Here is a 25,842-nt window from a genome sequence, read left to right on the forward strand (position 1 = left end):
TTGATTAATAAAAGCAGCATTGTTGTTGAAATTAGAGATAATATAACTTTGACTTGAACTGAGATTATATCCATAGTTTGATTTTACAGGGCTAAATTTTGGTTAAATTGCAGCCATTGGAAAGTTTTAGGCCTTCTAACACCATAGAGGGTTTATTGTCACCACATTTTTAGCAAGAGTTGTATAGAGGTTATGGTAACCCAACTCATTAAGGGTTCAAGTGATTGTGCTATTTCAAATCTAAACCCATCATAGAATTTTAAATAAAATTGATGGAAAATATAAAAACAAAATCTAAGAAAATTTGTGTGCTTGTGCAAAGACTTGTTGCCTTCTTTTCAGGAAAGTTAACCAAAAATAAAGTATTAGTTTCATATCCAGCAGTGAGGGATTGGTTTTGAAGGTCTTAACTTTTCCATTCTTTTTTTTTTTTCTTTTTAAAGCTATAGTGTTGAGAAGAAGAAAAAAGAGAAGAAAATAGAAGGAAACTAAACATTTTTATGTGCCTCTCTAGCTCTCCAGGATATGTTAGACAACTAAACCCTTCTTTCTGCTTACATGGGATCTAATAACCCAGTGGCTGACGGATTAAGCAGTGAGGGTTTGAGGTTTTACATTTGGTTCTTTACTATACAGGCCATGCTTGTATGTATTTGATTCATTATTGTTACTTATCTTGGTATTTCCTTTCTAGGTACTTCTCTTGGTGACCCCCTTCTGTAGTTTCTGTACCATTTCCCCGTTTTTCTTTTATGCATTCTCTTAATCAGTTGCTGATAAAAAAAATGTAACGGTAAGATACTTTCATCAGGGTGTACGATTGGGTATTAACCACACACATACACACATACACATATACCAAGATTACATTGGAAATTGGAAGTTTCTTCTGATACTGCTTGTTTCTTCTTTATAATGCAAATTAGAACATCCTTTCCATCTTTATTGAGTGCTTAAGGAGATAGGCAGCATGAATTCAGAATTTTAAGTCTTTCTAGGACTCTTCAAATGCCATTTATTAAGTATAATCATGTTTTTCAGTATAGGACCTCTTGGAATGGCCAGCTTGGATTCTGTATTAGCTTTCGTTATTCTGAAGAAGTTAGAACATGCATTAAAAATTTTAAGAAGCCTGGTAAGCTTCATAAAAAGAGAATCTTCATACGTATGTTCTCTATGAATATGCATTTCTTCAAATGGGAACAATATATATCATCAATTGATTTCGATGATATCTTCTCTATGTTCTCAAGTAAGTTTGGTTTTATTGCAGTTAGATGCAAGATGCTTGGGAGAGTTACGGATGCTGGATAGTGCTTTGGGTCCTCCTAGTTCTCTACCTTTATTGAGGTGGTCTTCTTACAAGAAGATGGTATGAAGGTTCTCATCTTGAAATATTATAGGTATATAGTCCTATGTATCTTATTATACTTGGCCTGTTACCAAATTGCTAGAAATTTTATTGGCTGGAATTCTTTTTTTTTATTGGGATGGTTTCATTATAAGCATATGGTATGAAGGTTCCCAGATTGAAATGCTATATGTAGGTACATAGTCCTATATATTTGATTTTACATGGGCTGTTACCAAATTTCTAGAAATCTTGATAGGCCAGAACTCTGTTTTTATTGGAAAGAAGAATGCTACCATAGTATTCTCTTGTCTAGGATTTTGTCACTTTGAATGAACTTTTTCACTATTTTTGTTTGCCCATTTCAGCAGCCCAGGACCAACTCAAGGCCTTCCCTTGCTATGCAAAGGTGTACCTGTGCAAACCATGTCATCAGGAGTCTGAATGCTGCACACAACACTCTAATATCAATCGTAACTAATTGTACCAAGACTTTCATGATGTAAAGGCTATAAAAGGGCCTAGTTGAATGGATTCGAAGCCCCTCTATTGTCTGGAGGTTGGGACCCTCGAAGCCCCTCTATGTTAGGCAAAAACCTAACAAATTGGTATCAGAGCAAGGTCGAACCAGATGACCATAACCAGAGCTTCAACTATTGGAAGATTGAAGGAGATCTACACCAGGTGGCATCAGATCTAAGAGAAATCAAGGAGACTTTGCCTGCTGTAATGACCAGATGTGATCAGTTGACACGGACCGGAAACAAAGACAATGATGATGAAGGATCAAGCTAGGGGAGTAACAGGAGGCTTAGGGCGGCAAACTGGAGGCAAGTGAAGCTTGAGTTTCCATCATTTGCAAGAGATAATCTAGTTCCTTGGATGAACATGTGTGGACATGGGAGTTACCACCTAATTTTTATGCCCCAAAATTAGGAAAAAGATGGAAAGTGGGGATAGGGATGACTTTAGAAAAGCTTTTTTAGTCTAGAAAAGGGGGATTTAGTCTGAAACCATCTAAGTGACTCTAAAATAGTCTGTAACTAGGCTAAGGGGGTTAGGTTATGAGTGCAGAAGGTTTTAAACACCACACTTTCTTGGAATCAAAGTTTTGGTCTCTACTTCATTCCTTTATTTCTTAGGATTTATGTTTCACCATGTAGAGAGATTGGGCCAAGTGGACCTTAGTTTTATTCATTTATTTATTTAGTCACTTTATTTCTGCTGTAGTGGGCCTTCTTTATTGGCCTTAAAACTTTTAATTTCTTATGTGCCTTGGGTTAGCCACCTAACTAGGGGCACCTATGTATTTTTTTTTCTCTTTTTATTCAACATATATAAATTGATTAAAGGATAGAGAGAGAAGTTCGATTAAGCTCTTCTTCTTCTTCTTCTTCTTCTTCTTCTTTATTTTCTACTTTACAATCAGGATTCTTGTTGGATTATATTTCTTCTTGATATCAGAGCAAGCTCTCACTACCTACTTTTTTCCTTTCAATCCCATACACTATGTGTATGGAGAACTAAGTTGCTAATCAATTGAAAAATGATGTTGCTCAGTTAGGGGAGATTTCTAGAGAAGATTAAACATTCAAATTGAGGCCCAAGACAGGTTCTTGGAGATTTTTCTTGGAAACTAATTGGAGAAATCAAATTAAGTGGTCTAGAGACAATTTAAAGCTGGTGTTTGGAGCTTATAAGGGAGTTTATTGATCTATTTGGAGATTGACTCTGGTTGGACTGTTGGAGAAGCTTTTGGAGTCCCTGGTAGGAGTGGCCATAAGTTCTCTCTTTCTCCTATTCCGCCGTGTACTGTGAAACCCTAGTTTTTGGCTACAAAGAAGCAGCAAGTTTGGCTTTAGGTTAGTGTTTTTTGGTTAGTAGTATCTTGTTTTTATTTTCATGGTCTCTGTTTAATCAATGGAGTAAACTGGACTTCAGAAATATCCTATAGACTCTAGATGTAGCCAGGGGGTCTATGGAGACTATTTGGGCATTGACTATTCTGAAGCTAAGATGGGTCTAACTATTTGGCATGGTCTCAGTTAATAAAAATCCATGTCTGTAGAAGAGGAAAATTGGGGTACATCACCGGGAGTAAGGCAAAACCTAAGAAAGATGATCCTATCTATGAGAAGTGGATGCAGGAAAACTATATTGTTGTAGGCTGGTTAGTGAATTCTATGCAACCCAGTGATTTAAAAGGCATGCCTCAGGTGTGCCTAGGCGCATAGACGAGGTGCATTTTAGGGTATGTGCCTCGCCTAGGTCTTAGGCGCAGCCCTTTCAAAAGGTGTACACCTGGTGTGCCTAGGCGTGCGCCTGATGTGCCTTGCACCTCAGCCTAGGCGTGCGCAAAGGCGACTTATTTGTGTGAGAACTAAGAATTTAAGACCCTAACATAGACTCATTTGGGCTTGCCTCGAGGGGTTTGACACAAAGGCTACTTGTAGAATTCGGAATGCAATATGCTTTACATCACATTAGCTACTTGAAATAATGCAATTGAGGAAAAAGAAAAGAGATTGTGGGTTTTACATGCTTGAAAATGTTTTATACGTTTGTTTTTATTTTTAAAATTTCATTTGAATACACTTTACATGTTATGTTTATGTATTTTAATTTTAGATAATAGGTTTTTAAAACATTTATTTTAAAATTTTAGTTTATATTTTTTATTAATATTATGTTTAATATTTTTATTTTTTTATTTTTTGAATTTTTTGGCATTTGATTTTTTAATTTTTTGACTTTTTATTTTATTTTTTAGCTTTTGTTTTTGTATTTTTGCGCCTTGCTTCAAAAATGCGTGCGCCTCGAGGGCAAATTTCCCCTTGCGCCTTGCACTTTTAAAACATTGGTGCAACCTCATATCAGTCAACACCACTTATAGGTAGATACTGCTAAGGAGGTATGTGATAGTGTTAAAGAGACCTACTCACAAAAGTTGAATGTTGCTAGGGCTTATAAATTAAAGAATGATGTGAATAATTTAAGACAAGGGGAGAAGCCCTTAGTTGTGTATTTCTCAATATTGAAGTCTCTCTAGCAGGAAATTGATTTGATGGAGGCAGTTCAATGGGAGTTCACAAAAGATGCTAAAACTCATAGGAAATTTGTGGAGAGGAATCAAGTTTTTGAGTTCCTCATTGGACTCAATCCTGAATATGATATAGTTCGACAAAATGTTTTAGGTAAAGATGATGTGACCCTTTCTAAGGCTTATGCTATGGTTAGTAGTGAGGAAATTAGAAGACAAGTTCAGATAGTGGAAGTACTAGTAGATCATTTTGCTAATGTTGGGATGAAGCAAAAGGTTATTATTAAGAGGAAGGAGGTTGTGTGTAAATACTACAAGAAGTCGAAGCACAGAAAAGACACCTATTGAAAATTGCTTCTAAAGCTCTTAACTCCTAGATTTAAGAATAATAATGATAGAAATAGTAGGAATGGGAAAGGGGGCAAGGCTAATGTAGCCATCTCCTTTGATGGTGAAAGGGGGTAGTGTGATGGAAAGTCCATAGGGGAACAACTTGTAGCCGTTGGGGCTGAATATGGGAAGTATGGTCGTATTATCATTATTCCTGCTATTGCGAATCACACCTCTACTTCGGGTAATCGTACGATCCCTTGGATAATAGATTCTGGTGCTTCTAACCATATGACTAATGTTTCCACTTTATTCACTACTTACTAGCTTATATCTGGCTATCGAAAAATATCCCTTGTTGATGGTTCTCTTGCCCCCATCTTGGTTAAGGGAGACATCAGAACCTTAGATTCCCTTACTTGGACCTTTGTACTTCATGTACCAAAATTTAATACTAATCTACTTTCAGATAGTAATTTGACTAAATCTCTAAATTGTAGTGTAACCTTTTTGCCTTCCTATTGTGTTTTTCAAGATGTGAAATCTTAAAAGGTGATTAGGAGTGGCCATGAGGTGAATGGGATATATCTGTTAGACATGTTGAGCAGAGCCAAGTATAGCCTCAAAAATAAACTTTTGGATTTATAGTGCCAAAGTCAGTTAGTCGTGTCATTTTATGTCACTATCATCTGGGTCATCTTTCATTTTCTTCATTAAAGCTTTTGTTTCCTATGTTTCCTATGTATGTCTACACTATGATCCCTAAGTTTTCAAAGCATTGTAGAAACTCTTATCTTGTAAGTAATTAAAGATCCGCTTTTCCATTTAACATTGTTCACTTTGATGTGTGGGGGCCTTACCATTTACCTTTCATGGGATGCTATAAATATTTTATTCTGTTCATTGATGATTTTTCCCACTACACTTGGCTTTATCTTATGCATTCTTGTGCTAAAGTACCTAAGCTTGTTAAACAACTTCATGAATTTGTGCTTACCTTGTTTGACACTTGAATCAAAATAATTTGGTTAGGCAATGCTAGAGAATATTTTAAGAAGGATCTTATCTCTTAATTTGAGAAGTTTGGAGTAGTTTAGTAAAGCTCTTGTGCTCGCACTCCCAAGAAAAATAGGGTGGTGGAGAGAAGGAACTGATACATTGTGGAAGTTGCTAGAAATATTCTTTTTGCTTCCCTTATCCCTGTAAGATTTTGTGGTGATGTAGTGGTTATGGCTACTTATCTTATTAATCGTATGCCTTCCAGGGTTTTGAAGTTCAAGTCTCCCTTCAATGTCCTTTTTCTTGACCTTGATGTTTTTTTATTCCCTTATGCATTTTTGGGTGCACTTGCTATGTTCACGTTCCTAGTTCCTAAAGACATTTTCCCACGTTTCTAGGAACAGCATTTTCTGGGGTATACCCCCACATAGAAGGGTTATTGTTGCTTTGATTTGATCCCACTTGTCACCCGGTTTGTTTTTATGGATGTCACTTTTGCAAGGTTAGTTCCTTTTTATAGCCATTCTTCAGAGGGTGACCCTTTATTTAGTCATTCTTCAACTCCTTTGGTTCCTTTAGTTGAGTCTTCTAGCTCCCCATCCTTGCACCTCCTGCACCTCTTCCTAGTTCTCTATTCACTACACCTCCTGTTCTTTAGAGGTGGTACCAACAACAAAGTCTAAGGCATGCACAACTTGTTCCCCCATCTTTAGGTGAGCCTCCAACACTTCCAATCATTGAAAAGAGGATAGGTCTAGTAGAAATCTGCTGAATTAAAAAATATGAAAGAAAAGTAGTTTCTTGAAGAGAGAAGGAAGAGAGAAGGAGAAGAAGAGAAGTTGAAAAGAAAAGAGAGCAATAATCTGGTCGCCCCCTTCACTTATTATTTATACTAAAAATAATAGAACAGTATTGTAGAGAAGATGGGCCGAATGGCCCATAGGCTGTTTATCCTTTTTTATCTTTTATGTTCTTTACTGTAATGGGCCTTAATCTGGGCTTTATTCTTTCTTATGTTATGTCTTTTTAATTGTCTGCCCAACTAGGGGCTTCTCTGTAAATTACTAAAGTTTAACTTAATGAAATAGAATTAAGGGTGTAAGAGAAGAGATTATGTTCGAAAATCTCTCTGAACCCAAGTTGCCGCCACCTTCTTCTTCTTCTTCTCTCCTCTTGAACTCTGATTTCTGCTACTTTCTTTTGAAATTTTGCAACTTTCTAAACAGTCATTTCTTCTCAAAAGGCTGTTTTTCTTCTTGGTATCAGAGCAGGCTCGTTTTTCCCTTTTTTCACCTTTTTTTTCCCATACACAGTGTGTATGGAGAACTGAATCGTATGAATGGTTAAAGAAACCTATTTCAGCCCAGTTGTTAGTGGTTTTTGGGGAGAAGGGGACTGGTTTTGTTGTCCTCTTGACAGATTCAAGTGTGTTGCCTAAAACCCTAATTTTCTGGAGAAATCTGATTGCGGGCCCCATAGGGAGTTTGACTTGGGCGCTCAGTGACTGAAGGCCTTCTCATTCTTCTTCTTGAAGATCGAATCATGTGGATTGGTGTTCTGTGAAGTTTACAAGGAGCAGTTGAGTTTTCTCTGTTTCTCCCAGCTTTCGGGTGTGACGTAGGTTATTGGTGCGGCTGCGTATAGGTTGGCTCACAACACAGTTTTTGTTCTGTCTTCATTTGTTGTTATTCGAAGTTGTTTGAAGTCATTTTTGAAGTATTCAAGAAGATGAACTTCTCAGACTTTGAAAGCAAGCATGTTGCTGAATCCGGACAAGTTCCGGGAGCCTCTGTAGACTCTCTACTGGCTGTGACCACAGTCAAACTGGATGGAACTAATTATCTAGCTTGGTTACAATCAGTAAAAAATCATATTTGTAGTAAAGGCAAATGGGGTTTTATCTCTGGGAGCAAAAAGGCTCCTCCGGAAGATGATCCATCATATGAAAAGTGGATGCAAGAAAATTATACTGTTATTGGATGGCTTGTGAATTCAATGCAACCATAGATTAGTCAACACTATTTGTGGATGAATTCAGAAAAGGAAATTTGGGATAGCGTTGCTGAAACATATTCCCAAAAATTAAATGTGGCCAGGGTTTACAAGTTGAGAAGTGATGTGAAGAATTTGAGACAAGGGGGAGAAACCATTAGCTGTATACTTCTCAACACTGAAGTCTTTATGGCAAGAAATAGATTTGATAGAAGCTGTAGCCTGGGACACCACTAAGGATGCTGAGACCTACAGAAAACTGGTTGAGAGAAACAGGGTGTTTGAGTTCTTGACAGGGCTAAATCCAGAGTACGACATTACAAAGCAAAATATTTTATCCAAGGATAGTGTCTCACTATCTTAAGCATATGCCTTGGTAAGTAGTGAAGAAAGTAGAAGACTTGTCCAAGTCCAAGGGGCTGGTCTAAATGATCACTTTGCTAATATGGGAGTGAAACCCAAGGGGGCTGATCTAAATGACCACAAGTGTGTCTTCCTTGGTTATTCCCCCACACAGAAGGGTTACTATTGTTTTGATCCGAAGACTGGCACTCGGTATGTCTCAATGGATGTCACCTTTGATGAGCTTTCTTCCTTTTATGGTTCTTCTCTGGAGAGACATTGTCCAAAGGAGGAGGATTGTCACAGGTGTTTGCTCTTCCTCTTCCTGTCCCAGTTGAGTCTTTTGCTGAGTCCCTTCCTCCTTCAAATGAGTCAAGGGAGGACCAGTCACTTCACTCTCATTCCAGTGTTCCTATTCCTCCTCCTTTACCTCCTCGCCCTCTTTTTAATCCCTGGTTGTACCAACGGCAGAGAACCAGAAATGAGCAGATTGTTTCCCCTCCAACACATGAGCCTCATGCACTTCCAGTTACAGATGAGACAATAGGTACTATTACAGCCCCTTTGGAGCCATCCTTCGCAGACCTTGATATCCCCATTGCTATTAGGAAAGGAAAAAGGAAGTGTAATGCATATTGCATTTCTAAACACCTTTCTTATAGTTTGCTCTCTCCTTCATATTTTGCCGATCTTTCTTCTGTTGCTTCTAACCCAATTCCTAGGTCTGTGTCAGAAGCTCTTACTATTCCATAATGGAGGGATGCTATGAGAACAGAAATTGATGCCCTGCACAAGAATGACACTTGGGAAGTGGTTGATTTGCCTGAAGGGAAGGGTCTAGTAGGCTGTAAGTGGGTTTTTACTATCAAATATCATGCTGATGGCACCATTGAAAGATACAAGGCTAGGCTGGTTGCAAAAGGCTATACACAGACATATGGGATTGATTATTTGGAGACCTTTGCCCCTGTTGCCAAGATGACTTTTGTGAGAGTTCTGCTATCTTTGGCTGTACACTCAGATTGGCCACTTTATCAACTAGATGTAAATAATGCGTTTCTGAATGGAGAGTTACATGAGGAGGTCTATATGTCTCTTCCTCCAGGGATGTATGAAACAGATATGAAAGGGAAGGTCTGCAGGCTGAAGAAATCTCTTTATGGACTCAAACAGTCCCCAAGAGCATGGTTTGAAAGGTTTAGGGCTGCCCTTGTTAGCTTTGGCTATGTACAGACACAGTCTGATCATACCCTCTTTGTGAAGAGGAGAGGATCTTTGGCCGTTTACCTGATTGTGTATGTTGATGGTATTGTTGTGACTGGTAAAAATGTCTCAGGGATTAATGATCTCAAATCTTTCCTTCATACAGAGTTTGAGATCAAAGATCTGGGAAGGATGAGATCCTTATCTCTCAGAGAAAGTATGTTCTTGATTTGCTCTCTGAAACAGGGAAGATGGGTGCTAGACCAGTTGCTACTCCTATTGATATGAGCCATAAACTCTCTGCTTCAGATGGAATATTGTTAGAAGATAAGGGAGTTTTCCAGAGACTATTTGGAAAACTTCTTTATCTATGCATGACTCGGCCAGACATTGCATATGCTGTCAGTTGCATCAGTCAGCTCATGCATGCTCCCAGGGATACTCACATGGCAGCAGCAGAGCGGATTCTGTGTTATTTGAAGGGCTCCCCTGGAAAGGGAATTCTATTTGCTAAGCATGGCCATATGAAACTTGAAGCCTACACAGATGCTGACTGGGCCGGAAACATTGATGCCAGAAGATCTACCTCTTGGTACTGTAGCTTGGTGGCAGGTAATATTGTCTCTTGGAGAAGCAAGAAACAATCAGTTGTTGCTCGATCTTTAGCCGAAGCAAAATACAGAGCCATGGCTCATGGAGTTTCTGAACTATTGTGGCTTAGATCCTTGATGGAAGAACTGGGTATTGAGCATGATAAGCCAATGATGTTATACTGTGATAATCAGGCCGCCATCAACATTGCTCACAACCCAGTGCAACATGACAGAACTAAGCATATTGAAGTTGACAGACACTTCATTCGAGAAAGAGTGGCTTCTGGAGAAGTGTGTCTACCTTTCATCACCTCTGAAGGACAATTAGCTGATTTCCTCACTAAGGGCATTCCCAAGGCTAAACTTCAGTATGATACTGGCAAGTTTGGCATGATTGACATCTATGCTCAGCTTGAGGGGGAGTGTAGAGAAGATGGGCCGAATGGCCCATCGGCTGTTTATCCTTTCTTATCTTTTATGTTCTTTACTGTAATGGGCCTTAATCTGGGCTTTTTTCTTTCTTATGTTATGTCTTTTTAATTTTCTGCCCAACTAGGGGCTTCTCTGTAAATTACTAAAGTTTAACATTATGAAATAGAATTAAGGGTGTAAGAGAAGAGATTATGTTCGAAAATCTCTCTCTTTGAACCCAAGTTGCCGCCACCTTCTTCTTCTTCTTCTTCTCTCCTCTTGAACTCTGATTTCTGCTACTTTCTTTTGAATTTTTGCAACTTTCTAAAAAGTCCTTTCTTCTCAAAAGGCTGTTCTATTATTATTTATACTAAAAATAATAGAACAGTACAAAGACAACTGTGCCCTTATAGGGCGACAAAACATAAAACAACATATATAACACTCAAAAACATAATAAAATTTGGACTCACATAACTACTGTGGTCTCCACCTCCTATCTAACAACTAACATAAAACATCTACTCAGAAAAACATCATAAAACTGATTAATCTTCAACACTCCCCTCAAGTTGGGAGTAAATGTCTCACATTCCCAACTTGCGTAGATCATGTTCAACCTTGTTCTTTGCCACCCCTTTAGTGAGAACATCAGCCAACTACAACTCTAAAGAGACATAAGGCAAACAAACTTCTTCAGTTGTTACCCTTTCTCTTATAAAGTGTTTATCAACTTCAATGTGTTTTGTTCTATCATGCTGAATTGGATTGTGGGCAATATTGATTGCAGCCTGATTGTTATTGTATAACATCATAGGTTCCTCTACTTTCACCCCAATCTCACTCAAAAGAGATCTAACCCAAAGAAGTTCTGAGACACCATGAGCCATTGATCTATACTCAGCCTCTGCACTTGACTTTGCCACAACTGCTTGCTTCTTACTCTTCTAGGAGATCAAGTTTCCACCTACAAAGGTACACACTCCTGATGTAGACCTCCTGTCATCTAAGCATCCTACCCAGTCTGCATTTGTATAGGATTCTAGCTTCAGGTTCTCATGATTTGAGAAAAGAATGCCTCTGCCAGGGTGCTTTTGCAGATATGCAAGTATTCTCTCAATAGCTTCTCAGTGCTAAACCCGAGGTGCATGCATGTACTTACTGACAACACTGACAGCATAAGAAATATTTTGTCATGTTGTACACAAATACAGCAGTCGGCTCACCATTCTTTGATATCTCCCCACATCCTTTACCAACTCACCATCCACACCATTTATTCTGTGATTTAGATCAATAGGAGTGTCTATTGGTTTGGTCCCCAGCTTCCCAGTCTCCCATAGTATGTCAAGTACATACTTTCACTATGAAATGAAGATCCCATGCTTGAATCTTGCAACTTCAATCCCCAAGAAGTATTTGAGCTCACCAAGATCTTTGATCTCAAATTCTTGCTGCAATGACTTTTGAGATCATCAATCTCCTCCAGATCATTTCTTGTCACCACTATATCATCCACATAAACAATGAGAATTAACACCAGAGCATCTCTCCTCTTCACAAAGAGGGTGTGATCAGACTGTGTCTGTGTGTATCCAAAACGAATAAGTGCCCCTCTGAACCTGTCAAACCAAGCCCTAGGTGACTGTTTCAGTCCATACAGAGATTTTCTGAGTCTGCTCACCTTTCCTTTACCAACATTTTCATAAAAGCCTGCTGGAATGTCCATATATACCTAGCCATGTAACACTTTTTTGCTAGACTGGATCAATCTCTCATGCCCTTGGAAGTGAGGAATTTTTTATCTTTTTGAAGATAAATAAAAATTATTGAAAAAAAATAACAAGGTACAACTTCTAGGTGACAAGAAGTCAACATTCATCAAACAAAACTGAAAACCCAAAAAGATACAATCAAATCACTGTTCAGATCGGTGTGCAGTAAATCTGAAGTCTGAAGTCTGAAAAGCAAAAATACCTCTGGAAAATCTCTGAAAGCATTCAGTGGAAAACTGAAGGAAGATGGAGGTCGAGAGAAGGTTCAGAGTAGTAGGGAAGATGGAGGTCTGAGGTGTCTGTCGAAGCCAAGACTTTCAAGTTCGAAGAGGAAAGGATCAAAGGTGAGGATGCAATGAAATCCAGAGAGAATAACAGGGCGACTGTGTTGGTATCAAAGGAGGTTATTGTCTGGATGAAAGGTTTCATAGATGGGGCTATCAACTCTAGTTAGGTGAATGGCTGGAAAAACTCAATGTCAGTTCTAGGTAAGAAATATGTAACAGAATTGAAAAGAAACAGAAGGGGATGGTTTATCTCTGTGCCGGAAGGGAGATTACGGAAAGGGTGGATGGATTTTGTGAAGGTGCTACAGTCTTTCCTTGTAGCCTTGGAAGTTAAGAGAGTGGATGGGGTGAAGAGAACTGGTCAAAAATCCAAAGACCAGGATCAAAAAGTTCAGGAGGGGGCAGTTTCGATTAGTTCCTCTGGGAGTGTAGAAGTGCAAGGCCTTCTGACTGAAATGGTGGTTGCTTGCGCTTCTATTCATCGAAGATTATTGGTAAGAGCAGGGAAGGATGAGTGGAAGAAAAGAATGGTGCTAGTGGCTGATAAAGGAGTGACAGATTGGAGGAGGGTTCTGAGTACAGTTGCAGGGGAGATAGGTATTGGGAGTGAAGCTATGCTGTTCCCTTTTGCAGAGACGAAAGTCGTGCTTGATGTAGGCGACCAAGAACTAAGTTTTAAAGCAGTTGTGGTGGATGGAGGTCTGATACAGGTTCAGAACTGGAGCCCAATCTGCAATGAAGTCGAAGTCCAAGATGGGTGTGTCCGGCTGAAGCTTGTAGGCCTTCCATTTCATCTCTGGCGAGACTCTGTTCTTGAGCACATCGTGCAGAGTCTGGGAGGCATCTTGGTGAAAGCTGATAAACGAAATCTGGGTGCCGTGGAGTTATAGGTAGCTAGTGTAAGGCATGAGAACCTGCCGAGGTTCTTTGAAATCTGCTCGGATGAAGCCTGGTACAAGGTGTGGGTGGCTTCCGAAGTTGAACGGTCGTGGTGGGAAGGTGCTCCTAAGGTAGAAGATGATGAGCTGGCTGGGTGGTGGACACGTGGAGGGCAGAGGTTGGGAGATGAAAAGGTGGAGCAGATGAAAGTTATTTTTGGGGTTACTGAGCCGGTTTGGGAAAACCAAACGACAAGCAACCTAACTAAGGAGACTAATTCAAATGGGTTTGAATTAAACAAATTAATGGCGGGCTCTTCTTCTTATGCTGATGTGGTGAAGAGGCAGGATGGGTTGGGGAGCCGAAAGGTTTGGTCCGAGCCGTTGAAGGTGGCGGGTGGGACGAGCTGGGTGAAGTTTGAGCCGGGACAGCGTTGGAAGGGCCCACGCGACAACTTAAAAGGTCACCTGGGCGAGTCGGGTGGGTGTAACACCGAAAGGAGGCTCCACTTGAAGGACCCACGTGATAACTTAAAATGTCATGTTGGTCAGGGTATGGGAACTCTTCTTGGGCCGCTGATAGACGATGTTAATGGTCTATCATCATCCCAAGTTGCGAGAAAGGGGGGGGGGGAATGCGTGCAGCGGCGGAAAATGGAGAAGAAGTTGGATTTGCAGTGGGTTTCCCGATGAAGTCTGGAGGAGCTTAGCCCCCTGCGATGCTCCTCAAAGAGGCCGAATCCAAGGTACGCTAGGGAAAGAACTGAAGAGAAGGAAGAGAAGGATGAAGGCTGGGTGCAGTGCAGTGAAGGAGATGAAGAATCAGAGGACTTTTTTGTTGATGGTACTAGAGTGGGCAGTGTAAACGACGAAGTTAGTTGTGTTGGAGGTGACATGGATGGGTGGAATATTACAAGCTTATTTCAGGGTGAAGATTGTAATTGGTTTAACTCATTCCCAAGACTACAGAGTGTGCAAGGAATATCAGAAGGGGAAAACCGGGAGAACCGGAAGCAGAGCAGGAACACACCATCTAGGGGTGAACCAGGGGTAGAGTGGAAAGATCACCAGGATGACCAAAGGACATAAGTACTTTCCAACCAACTTAGGAAGATAGATGTTTACCAACCTCTGGAACAAGAGAGGGAGGCCGGGAGCAGTCCTTTTCTAGCCTGTCCATCAGTCCCAGGTAACCAAGTGAATTTGGTTTGTGCTACTAATGTGTCTCTTGTGTCTTTGGTTCCAGATTCCATTTCTGTTCCATGTCCTGTAGCCCATGAATATACAGCCGAGCTAGTAGGCGGGCTCTTCGAGGAGGGGGAGAGGGGAAGGAAGAAAAGTGGGAAGGTGCAGAAAGGAAGGTATAAGAGTGAAAAAGTGTGGGAAATCATTTAAGGAAGTAGAAGGAAAGTTGATATGGAGGAGGGAAGAGGAGGAAGGAAGAGGGGAGGGGTTAGTGGAGAGAGGGAAGGGAATGAGGTTAGAGATGGAGAGGATTACGGGGAGAGAACAGGGAAGGAGGGAGGTAACAGGAGAGGGAGGATGGATGGAGAGGAAAGAACAGACGTGGGACCAGAGGAGAGGAAAAAAGGGTAGGTGGACAGAGATGGAGGGGATTCTGTAGGAAGGGTAGGGGTGGAGGACTCGGTGAGAGAAGACATGATAGCAGAATTTGTAGGGAAGTTGGGTTGTAGGTTGGAAGATTTGAATGTGTTGAAAGAAAGCTTACAGAAGAGGAAGAAGGAGATCAGAACAAAGAAGAGGAGATTGATTGAAGTAGAGAGACTGAAGAGAGATGTAGAAGGAGACAAGAAGCTCGAGTTAAAAGGAGATAGAAGGAAAGGAGGAAAGTAGTGGGTTGGTGGCAAGTGGCTTAAAAAAGAAGCGGAATGAAGATTCTTAGTTGGAATGTGAGGGGAATTGGGAATGCAAGGAAGAGAGCGACAATAAAAGAGATAATAAGGCGGTATGACCTAGACATTGTGCTGTTGCAAGAGTCTAAGAGAATGGATTTTAATAACAAATGAGCAAGGAGTGTATGGAAAGATAGGGGGATTAGTTGGGTGGCTGCTCCCTCGTGGGGTGCTTCCGGGGGGATTGTAACAATGTGGAAGAGGGATGTGGTTGAAGGTTTGGAGGAGTTGATCGGAAATGTATATGGACCAAATGACTACAGAGAGAGAAAGGAGTTGTGGGAGGAATTGGCTGATGTTAGAGTGTTGTGGGATGGGCCCTGGTGCATGGGTGGGGATTTCAATGTGATCAGATTCTCGGAGGAATCCAATAAGGTTAATTAGAGGGTGACAAAAAGCATGAGGAAGTTTAACAGTTTTGTGGATGCCTTTGAGCTTAAAGAGATTCCCCTAGCCCGTAAGACATTTACATGGTCAAATCTCCAATCTCGACCCATTTGCTCTAAGCTGGATAGATTCCTGTTCTCTTTGGATTGGGAAGAACATTGGGGAACCTTGGCTTCTAGAGCTCTTCCAAGGGTGACCTCGGATCATTGGCCCATAGTGTTATGTAAGGAGGAAAGAAGGTGTGGAGGTCCTACCCCCTTTAGATTTGAAAATATGTGGTTACTTCATCTAGGGTTTACTAACAAATTGTGGGAGTGGTGGTATGAGTGTTACCCATTGGTGGAATGGGAGGGGATGAGATTCCATAAGAAACTACAATTCTTGAAAGCAAAAATCAAGGAGTGGAATTTGGTGGAGTATGGGAGGATAGAAGAAAGAAAGGGAGATCTGATGGATAAAATTGAAAGCCTTGACTCTAAAGAAGAAAGGGGAGAATTTGGAGAGGAAGAAAATGAACTCAGGAGAGATTTGAGAAGACAGTTAGAGGATTGCCTGCACAAGGAGGAAGTTAGCTGGAGGCAAAAATCTTGGTGTAAATGGTTGCAAGAGGGAGATAGAAACACTGGGTATTTCCACTCTCTAGCAGATGGCAGGAGAAGGAAGAACTTTATCTCCAAATTGGTAGTAGATGAAGTTGAGTTAACACAACAAGAGGAGATAGCCGGGGCCTGTGTGGAGCGCTTCAAATCTATTATAAGAAGGCCTGTGAGTAAAAGGGTGTGGGTAGAAGGATTGGATTGGCCGGATGTAGGGGTGGAGAACAGGAGAAGGTTGGAAAGAAGCTTTAATTTGGAAGAGATCAAGGAGGCTGTGTTTTCTACGGATAGAACAAAAGCTCCAGGGCCGGATGGGTTCACAATGGATTTTTATCAGGACTGTTTGGATGTTTTGAAAGATGATCTTTTGCGGGTGTTTGAGGAGTTTTTCAGGAGAGGAATTGTCAATCCGGGTGTATACTCTACATTTATAGCCTTAATTCCAAAAAAGAAAGATGCATCCCACCCGAAGGATTTTAGGCCAATTAGCTTGGTTAATACCTTGTATAAGATCATTGCAAAAGTGTTGCCAGATATCATTGCACATTATCAAGGAGCTTTTGTGAATGGAAGACAAATTATTGATCAGATTTTAATTGCTAATGAGAGTGTGGAGAACTTTAAGAGGGATAAGAAGAAGGGAGTGGTCTGTAAGTTGGACTTGGAAAAGGCTTATGACTTGGTGCATTGGGATTTCTTGAGGAAAGTTTTGACTAAATTTGGGTTTGGGGCTAGATGGTGTAAGTGGATCTTGGGTTGTGTTCGGAATTGTCATTATTCAGTGCTAGTGAATGGGACAGTGGTAGATTTCTTTCCAGCCAGTAGGGGTATAAGACAAGGAGACCCCCTTTCTCCTTTCTTGTTCATTCTAATTGCAGAGGTATTGAGGAAACTGATTCACAGAGCAGATTCTAGGGGGCTCATTAGAGGCTGGAGAGTTGGGAGGGTGGAAACCCCCCTCACTCACTTACAGTTTGCTGATGACACGATTTTGTTTTGTGAAGGCGGTAATGTGAGCTTTATCAGGAACTTGAAGTCGGTGATACAACTGTTTGAGCAAATGTCCAACTTGAAGGTTAACCTTGGGAAAAGCTGTGTAGTGGGGGTGAATTTGGAGGAGGGAGAGATCAGGGAGAGTGCTGAAGTGCTGGGGTGTGAAGTCTCGAGGTGGCCTTTGAACTACTTAGGGTTGCCATTAAGTGATAATCCTATGAGAGAGAGCTTTTGGAATCCGGTGGTGGAAAGGTTTGAAAAAAGACTGGTATCCTGGAAAAAGAACTACCTCTTTATTGGTGGGAGAATTACACTAATTAAGGCCACGCTTGCTAACTTACCCATCTTTTTCCTGTCTGTGTTTAAAATCCAACTGAAGGTTGCTAACAGATTGGAGAAGCTGATGAGAGATTTCCTGTGGGAGCTGGGAGAAGAGAAGAGGGATCATAGAGTTAGCTGGGAGATAATGTGTAGGAGTAAGACTTGTGGTGGTTTGGGGCTTGGGAGTATTAGTAGAAGGAATATGACTCTTTTGGGAAAGTGGTTGTGGAGGTTCCCTATGGAGAAGGAGAAGCTATGGGCTAGAATAGTGGCAAGTATACATGGGCTGGAGCACAATGGATGGGACGCTGGAATCAGAGCTAGGATTGTTGGAAAGTAGAAGATTGACTCTCTGATTGATTCTCCATAATTTTAGGTCCATCAGTTTAGGAAACTTAATTTCCTAAACTGATGGTCTCAAGCAATCACCTAGGGCGTGATTTGGAAGATTTACTAAAGTTATGCTTGCCATCGGATAGAAACAAAGTCAGGGAGATCATACACTCTTTATAAAGCATTCGGATGCAGGGGGAGTCACGGCTCTTCTGGTATATGTCGAAGACATAATTGTGACAGGAAATGATGAAAAGGAGAAGGAAGCCTTGAGAAGATGCCTAGTCAGAGAATTCGAAATAAAAGAACTTGGGAGATTGAAGTATTTTTTAGGGATTGAAGTAGCTCATTCCAGAGAAGGCATCTTTATCTCACAATAGAAATATGTAACAGATCTTTTAAGAGAGACAGGAAAGTTAGCATGCAAACCATCCTCCACACCGATTGAGCCAAATCACAAATTGGGAGAAGCAAATGAAGATCCAGCTATGAATAGGGAAATGTACCAAAGATTAGTAGGAAAACTTATATATCTTGCCCACACAAGGCCAAACATAGCTTATGCCGTGAGCGTGGATAGCCAGTTTATGCACAACCCAAAAGAGGTTCACCTACAGGCAGTCTATAGGATACTACATTACCTAAAGGCTAATCCTGGTAGAGGAATCTTGTTTAAAAGAAACACTGGATTAACCCTAGAGGCATACACCGATGCAGATTATGCAGGCTCTCCCATGGATAGGCGGTCCACTACAGGTTACTGTACGTTCCTTGGAGGAAATCTTGTGACATGGAGGAGTAAGAAGCAGAATGTGGTAGCTAGATCAAGTGCGGAGGCAGAATTCAGGGCAATGGCTCAGGGAGTATGTGAATTACTATGGCTCAAGATAATTTTGGAAGACCTAAAGATCAGATGGGAAGGTCCAATGAGATTATTCTGTGACAACAAGTCAGCTATTAACATTGCTCACAATCCCGTCCAACATGATAGGACAAAGCACATTGAGATGGATAGACATTTCATAAAGGAAAAGCTGGATAGCAGATTAATTTGCACTCCATACGTCTCAACGAATGGTCAACTGGCAGATGTGCTGACAAAAGGGCTTTGCAGTGTGGCATTCCAAGGACTTATCTCCAAGCTGGGAATGAAAGATGCATATTCACTAGCTTGAGGGGGAATGTTGGAAAGTAGAAGATTGACTCTCTGATTGATTCTCCATAATTTTAGGTCCATCAGTTTAGGAAACTTAATTTCCTAGAATCATGGGATATTAATTGGAGAATCCCACTGATATAGAAATTAGTTTTTTTGGAAAAGTTAGTTTCCTATATAAAGTTGTGTATATGCTCCTTCCAATACAATACAATCAATTCATTTTTTCTCTCAAATTTTCACAAGGATCACAAGCAATTCTCCTTGGAAGGCCATTCATGTCATGCTACCAGTTTTCTCCCCTAATATCAGGTATGATTTGAATTCCGGTAACTCCATAAAATTTTGGGAACAAACCTGGGTGGGGAGTGCCCCTCTAAAGGATCAGTTTCCTTCCTTGTATGCTCTTTCTGATTTGAAAAATGAGCCAATCTCGTCTTTCACCACCCCGTCCTCTTCCACTTCTGGGATTGGGTGGAACTTGGGTCTAAGAAGGGATTTGAGGGACTCAGACTTCGACAGTATTTCGAGCCTTATTGCACTTCTTGATAACGTTGTCTTAGACCCCACTAGGGCGGATTCTAGAATTTGGACACCTACCCCCAGTGGCATCTTTTCTTGTGTTTCTTTCTTCAAAGTCTTAAGTCAGTCCACCCGTCCCACTTTCCCCCCTTTCCCTGTTGATGAGGTTTGGTGCAGAGCAATACCTCCAAGGGTTGGTAGTTTTTGTTGGGAAGCCTATCTAGAAAGAATCAACACTGGTGATCTACTCCAAAAGAAGAGACCCAATACTTGCTTGTCACCTCATTGGTGTGTTCTTTGTAAAGCGGATGGGGAGACTGGTTTTCACCTACTGGTGTCTTGCCATTTTGCGAGGTCAATTTGGGATTGGGCTTTCTGCCTATTTGGATGTAGCTGGAATCCTCCATCAGACTTGCAGGGCCTTTTTTCCCCGTCTTTTTTCAGGTGGCGGATGAAAAGGGGAAGGACCATGTGGAGAGGACTAAGGGCTGTAGTATGTTGGACACTTTGGGAAGAAAGAAACTCCAGGATATTCTCAGAAGCTGAGAGAAGAGCAGCAGATCTGAGGGCTATCATACATATTAAGGTTGTACAGTGGCTGAAATCTTTGGAGCTATTCATAGATTATACTGTGGATGACATGTTGAGGAAGTGGGGTGAAATTGCAAATTGCACACAGACCAAGTCAGTAATGAGTGTGGCTTGGACCCCTCCACTTGGTGGATATTTGAAATTAAACTTTGATGGGTGTAGTAGGGGAAATCCAGGACAATCGGGGATTGGGGGTGTTTTTAGTGATGAGAATGGGGTCATTTCTACCATGTTCTCATGCCCAATTGGAGTGGGTGACTCCCTTAGAGCTGAGATGGAAGTACAACAATGAGAGGAGGAAATTCAAGTGGTTGGTGCGGGAGATGGAAGTTATGATATGTTAGGTTAAAAGGTCGGCTAATTCCATAGCTGACGGTTTAGCTAAACAAGGGGTAGAAAGGGATTCACTGTTTTGGGCTAAGTTGTAACTTTAGTGTTTTTTCCTTTTTTTCCTTTTCTTGAGGTTCTTTGTTGCTCTTGGAAGATAAGTGTGTTTGTCTTCCTTTTCTTGAGGTTCACCATTGAGGAAGGCATTTTTGACATCAAGCTGGAACAAGGGCCATGAATAGGTGGCTGCTAGAGATAAAAGGATACGAACTGAACTCATCTTAGCTACTGGTGCAAAGGTTTTCAGATAATCAATACCATAGGTCTGAGTATACCCTTTTGCTACCAACCTTGCCTTGTACCTCTCTATCTTGCCATCGGCCTTATACTTCACTATGAATACCCATCTACATCCGACTGTCTCCTTGTCTGGGGGGAGATCAACTATTTCCCAAGTTTGGTTTTTGACCAAAGCATCCATCTCATCTTGCATGGCTATTTTCCACTCAGGTTTGGAGAGAGCCTCGGTAACATTCTTGGGTATAGACACAGAATCCAGAGAAGAAAGAAAAGCACGGTACGAGGGTGATAAGGCACTGTAGGAAAGATGGTGTGAAATGCATTGGGCTGTACACTTTATTTTCCCCTTACGAAGTGCAATGGAAGATCAAGGTCAGTGGGATCAGCTGCAACAATGGTGTTAAGGACAGGAACATTATCATCAGAAAACATAACAGGCTCAGGCTCAAGAGGAATACCTGGAACTGTATCTGCCGAATCTGGAGTTTCATAAGGACTGACAGAGAGTGGTGTGGGTTGAGGATGTGTGGTGTCAACCATTATCTGCCGACGGTGATATTTCTGTGAGGTTGCTCGTAGTGGCTTAGGTAATGAAACTAGAGGTGCAGGTGCTGGCTGAACTGATGGAGGCACCAAAGAAATAGGAAGAGGAATAGATTGAGAGTTCTCCTCCCCAAAACTCTCCCCCTGAGGAGAACCACTCGAGAAGGTGGATTCAAAGAAGGTAACATCCATAGTGACAAATTTGCTCTTTGACACTGGGTCATAACAGCAATACTCCTTTTGGTTCTGAGCATACCCAAGAAAAACACATTTCTCGGCCTTAGGATCCAATTTCTTGCAATGATGGCCAAGAATGTGAACAAAGGAAACATAGCCAAAAATCCTCAGAGGTATATGAAATGTCTCCCCATCTGGAAAAAGAAGACTAAATGGCACCTTAAACCCCAAAGTCCGTGAAGGAACACGGTTAATCAAATGCACGGCTGTAAGAATTGCATCTCCCCAGAACTGCACAGGAATTGAAGCACACACCATAAGACTCCTTGCCACCTCCACAATGTGTCTGTTTTTCCTCTTAGCAACTCCATTCTGTTGCGGTGTATATGCACAACTGCTTTGATGAACTACACCATGTTCTAAGAGATATGTGGTCAGGTCCTTCTCAAAGTACTCTCTGGCATTATTTGATCTAAAAGCCTTAGTTCTCACTCGAAATTGTGTGAGAACCATCTGGTGGAACTGTCGTACCAAATTAGGAACCCCATCACGTGATCTCATCAAATATATCCAAGAATATCATGTACAATCATCCACAAACAGGAGAAAGTAACGGAATCCTCCCATGGAAGGGATATGATATGGCCCCCATACATCAGTGTGAACAATATTAAAAGCAGAAGTACTTCTTTTATTACTTGGTTAAAAAGACTGTCTACAATGCTTTCCTAACTGACAACTCTCACACTCCAAAGTAGATAATTGAACTGACTCAAACAACTTTGGAAAAAGACATTTCAAAGAACTAAAAGAAAGATGTCCCAAGCGATTGTGCCAAAGCATATTCTGGTTCACTGACTCTAACCCACTACTACTGCTGTTGCTAACATGATGGCCCTGATGTCTCGGAATCTCATCCAGAAGGTAGACTCCATTCACCTCACGACCACTCCCAATCATCTTCTGACTCCAGATCCTGCAAAACACAATTACCAGGAAGAAAGGTCACGAAACAATTCAATTTTTTTGTCAGAGAACTAACAGACAATAGGTTGGTATGAAGTCTGGGGACATATAAAACAGAAGACAGAGTTATAACATTGGTCACTCTAACTGTCCCCTTCCCAGCAATGGGCATATGTGAACCATCTACTGTAGACACTCTGTCTCTACCAGAGCACAACTAATAGGAACTGAAAAGGGTTGGGGCATTAGTCATGTGCTCAGATGCTCTTGAGCCTATAATCCATAGAGGTCCCTCCTTACCTGAAGTGGATGCAAGATTTGCAGTTGCATATCAACTACTTGTATGCGCAAAGGAAGTGGTGTAGTTGGCTCCTGCATTTTGCTGTCCATCTGGAAGGCTAGAGCTAGGTGAATCTTTCTTACTCATAAGCTGTCCAAACCTCTCCAATTCTGTTCTCATTGTTGCTACTGCAATGGATTTCCAATCAATTTGGGAAAGAGGGGCTGAAGAGTCTCCTGTAGTAACTACATTTAAATTTCCCTTCTTGTTTTATATCCGAGCAGGCATAAGATTTGGGTGAAGCTTCCAACAAGTGTCCCTAGTATGCTTAGGCTTCTTGCAATAATCACACACCAAGTCCTTCTTATCTTCCCTTCTAGTTTCTCTACTCCCCCTGTCTCCATTCGTCTTAGGTTTTGTTGTACCAACCATAGCCGACTGGTCAATCCCAGGCTGTCTCAGCATTGCATTCCTCCTACTCTCCTCTCCAGAGACAAGGCATAGGCCTAAGAGAGTGTCACATCCTCCCTAGAAAGAATATGCTGCCTAGAAATGTCAAATTCAGGGTTCAGCCCTGCCAAGAACTCAAAAACCCCATTCCTCTCTACCAGTCTGTGATAAGTTGTTGCATCATTTACACTTTCCCATACCATAGTTTTTAAGTGATCTATTTCAGCATGGAGAAATACACAACAAGAGGTTTTTCTCCCTGTTTCATACTTATTACCTGATTTCTTAACTGATAGGCTTTGGCTTCATTTTGCTTTTGAGAGTAGGTTTCAGTCACTCCATCCCAAATCTCCTTAGTAGTATTAGCCCATAGGAAATTTTTTGCAATATGAGGTAACATAGAATTACACAGCCAAGACATTAGCATGTAATTCTCCTGCACCCATCGGGAAGAGTTTGTATCAGGTTTCTTCTCCTCCCCAATGAGATACCCTAATTTTCCACGGGCACCAATAGCCATCTTAGCTGATTGTGCCCACTCCAAATAATTTGTACCATCAAGTTTTATTGTAGTAATGATCCCAGACCCAAAAATATCACTATTACCTCCAACACCCAGTCCCATAGTACCGGTAGATTTCATCTCGGTATTCCAACTCTCCATCTTACTTCAAACAGTTCAACAGTAAGAAAAAGTAGATTGGAGACCTTCAAAAAATAATTTAATATCACACACAGAAAACAACCCTTCCGGAAGAAGAAAACCCTAGCTGGAGAGAAATCTCTCTCCTCCCCACGCCTCCCAATAGAGAGAAGAGTGAATCGATCACTCCGGGAGGCTTAGAAAATTCTAGAAACCAACCGCCCTCTTTAGAAAATCAAAAGAAAACTAAGAATACCTGGGCGCCCAAGATCAAATAAAAACAAAGAGTCCAACTTTTTTGGGACTCTTCCCCGTACTCTAGTTCTTCCTGATTTTGATGCTGCACAGTAGATCACCTTCCTGATGACTAGATTCCACCAAAAAATCCAAGAATTGGGAAATCTATAGCAGATCGATCAGCCCTTTACTACTTCATGCAGTCAGCTGATCTAGGGCTGCATGAGAATGTTTGAAGAAACCCTAGTCGATGCTCTGATACCAAGTAGAAATCTGTTGAATTAAAAAATATGAAAGAAAAGTAGTTTTTTGAAGAGAGAAGGAAGAGAGAAGGAGAAGAAGAGAAGAGAAGTTGAAAAGAAAAGAGAGCAATAATCTGGCCACCCCCTTCACTTGTTATTTATACTAAAAATAATAGAACAGTACAAAGACAACTATGCCCGTATAGGGCGGCAAAACATAAAACAGCATATATAACACTAAAAAACATAATATAATTTTGGACTCACATAACTACTATGGTCGCCACCTCCTATCTAACAACTAACATAAAACATCTACTCAAAAAAACATCATAAAACTGATTAATCTTCAACAGGTCTTATACAACCATCAGCAGTACCTTTGTTCCCAGACCTTGACCTACCCAGTGTAGTAAGAAAAGGTAAAAGGAAATGTATTGCTATTATTCCTTCCTAGCTTACAGTTTGTTGCCCCCTTTCTACTTTGCCATCATAGCTTCCATTTCAGCCCAACTTGTTCCTAATAATGTATGAGAAGCCTTGTCTAAGCCATAATGGAGGACTTAGATAGAAGCACTTTGTAAGAACAATAATTGGGATATTGTATCTACCTACTAGGAAGGAGCCTATTGACTGTAATGGGTTTACTCTATAAAGTATCATGCTGATGGTCAAATTGAGAGGTATAAAGCCTGCCTTGTTGCCATGGGTTTTACTCAATTTTATGGGATTGATTATATGGAGATCTTCTCTCCAGTGGCTAAGATGACTTCTGTGAGAACTTTGGTGTCTTTAGTACTAATCTATGATTGGCCTATTTACTAGTTTGACGTCAAGAATCCCTTCTTGAATGGGAATTTGACTGAAGAGGTGCATATGTCCCTTCCCCTTGGAATGTATGGTAGATGCATGGTAAGGTATTTAAATATAAGAAATCTCTTTATGGACTTAAACAATCTCCTTGTACTTGGTTTGATAGATTCTGGACTGCTCTTGTTCAATTTGGTTATAGTTAGACTCGGTCAGACCATACTTTATTCGTGAAGAGGAAAGGTTCTTAGGTCAACTTTATCATTGTATATGTGGATAACATTGTTGTTTACATGCAGTGATACACATGAAATTCATGCAACGAAAATATGTGATGAAGGATTTGAGATTAAAGATTTGGGAGAGTTGCGTTATTTCTTTGGCATTGAGGTTGTTAGATCTGAAGAAGGATTTTTCATCTCCCAACGAAAATATGTGATGGATCTTCTCACTAAGACTAGGAAGCTTGGTGCGAAACCTGCTTCCACTCCTATTGATGTGAATCATAAGCTCTTGACTGATGATGGAGAGCTCTTGACCGACAAGGGAGTATTTTAGAGATTGCCGAGGAAGCTTCTATACCTTTGCATGACACGGCCAGACATTTCTTATGTTGTGAGTGTGATTATCCAGTTTATGTATGACCCTAGAGACACATATGAATGCTAAAAAAAGGGTGCTATGTTATCTCAAGGGAACTCATGGGAAGGGTATATTCTTTGCTAAGCATGGTAATATGAAGTTAGAGGCCTATACAAATGCTGATTGGGCAGGTAGTATAGATGATAGAAGATACACATCAGATTACTATGCCATCGTTGATGGAAATATTGTCTCTTGGAGGAGTAAGAAGT

General features: G+C 40.9%; 1 protein-coding gene across 14 annotated transcripts in view; it reads left to right on the top strand.

The window, feature by feature from the left end:
• LOC104591878 (uncharacterized) overlaps nucleotides 1–25,842 on the top strand; it is a 135,286-nt gene that overhangs the window by 61,040 nt on the left and 48,404 nt on the right. For 11 of the 14 annotated variants that reach the window (XR_016085525.1, XR_016085527.1, XR_016085526.1 and 8 more), the window contains 2 exons: nucleotides 1,042–1,135; nucleotides 1,274–1,372. Coding sequence is in view for 5 of the 14 variants with exons in the window: in XM_010250959.3 (XP_010249261.1) it covers nucleotides 1,042–1,135; nucleotides 1,274–1,372 (193 nt within the window). In the remaining 9 variants the exon portion in view is untranslated. Of the gene's footprint in view, nucleotides 1–1,041; nucleotides 1,136–1,273; nucleotides 1,404–1,719; nucleotides 2,182–25,842 lie in introns of all 14 variants that reach the window. The other 3 variants (XR_016085532.1, XR_016085529.1, XR_016085531.1) reach the window with 3 other exon arrangements.

This window comes from Nelumbo nucifera, chromosome 4 (assembly GCF_055504915.1).
Source record: "Nelumbo nucifera cultivar China Antique chromosome 4, China Antique-T2T, whole genome shotgun sequence".
Classification (NCBI taxonomy): Eukaryota; Viridiplantae; Streptophyta; class Magnoliopsida; order Proteales; family Nelumbonaceae; genus Nelumbo; species Nelumbo nucifera.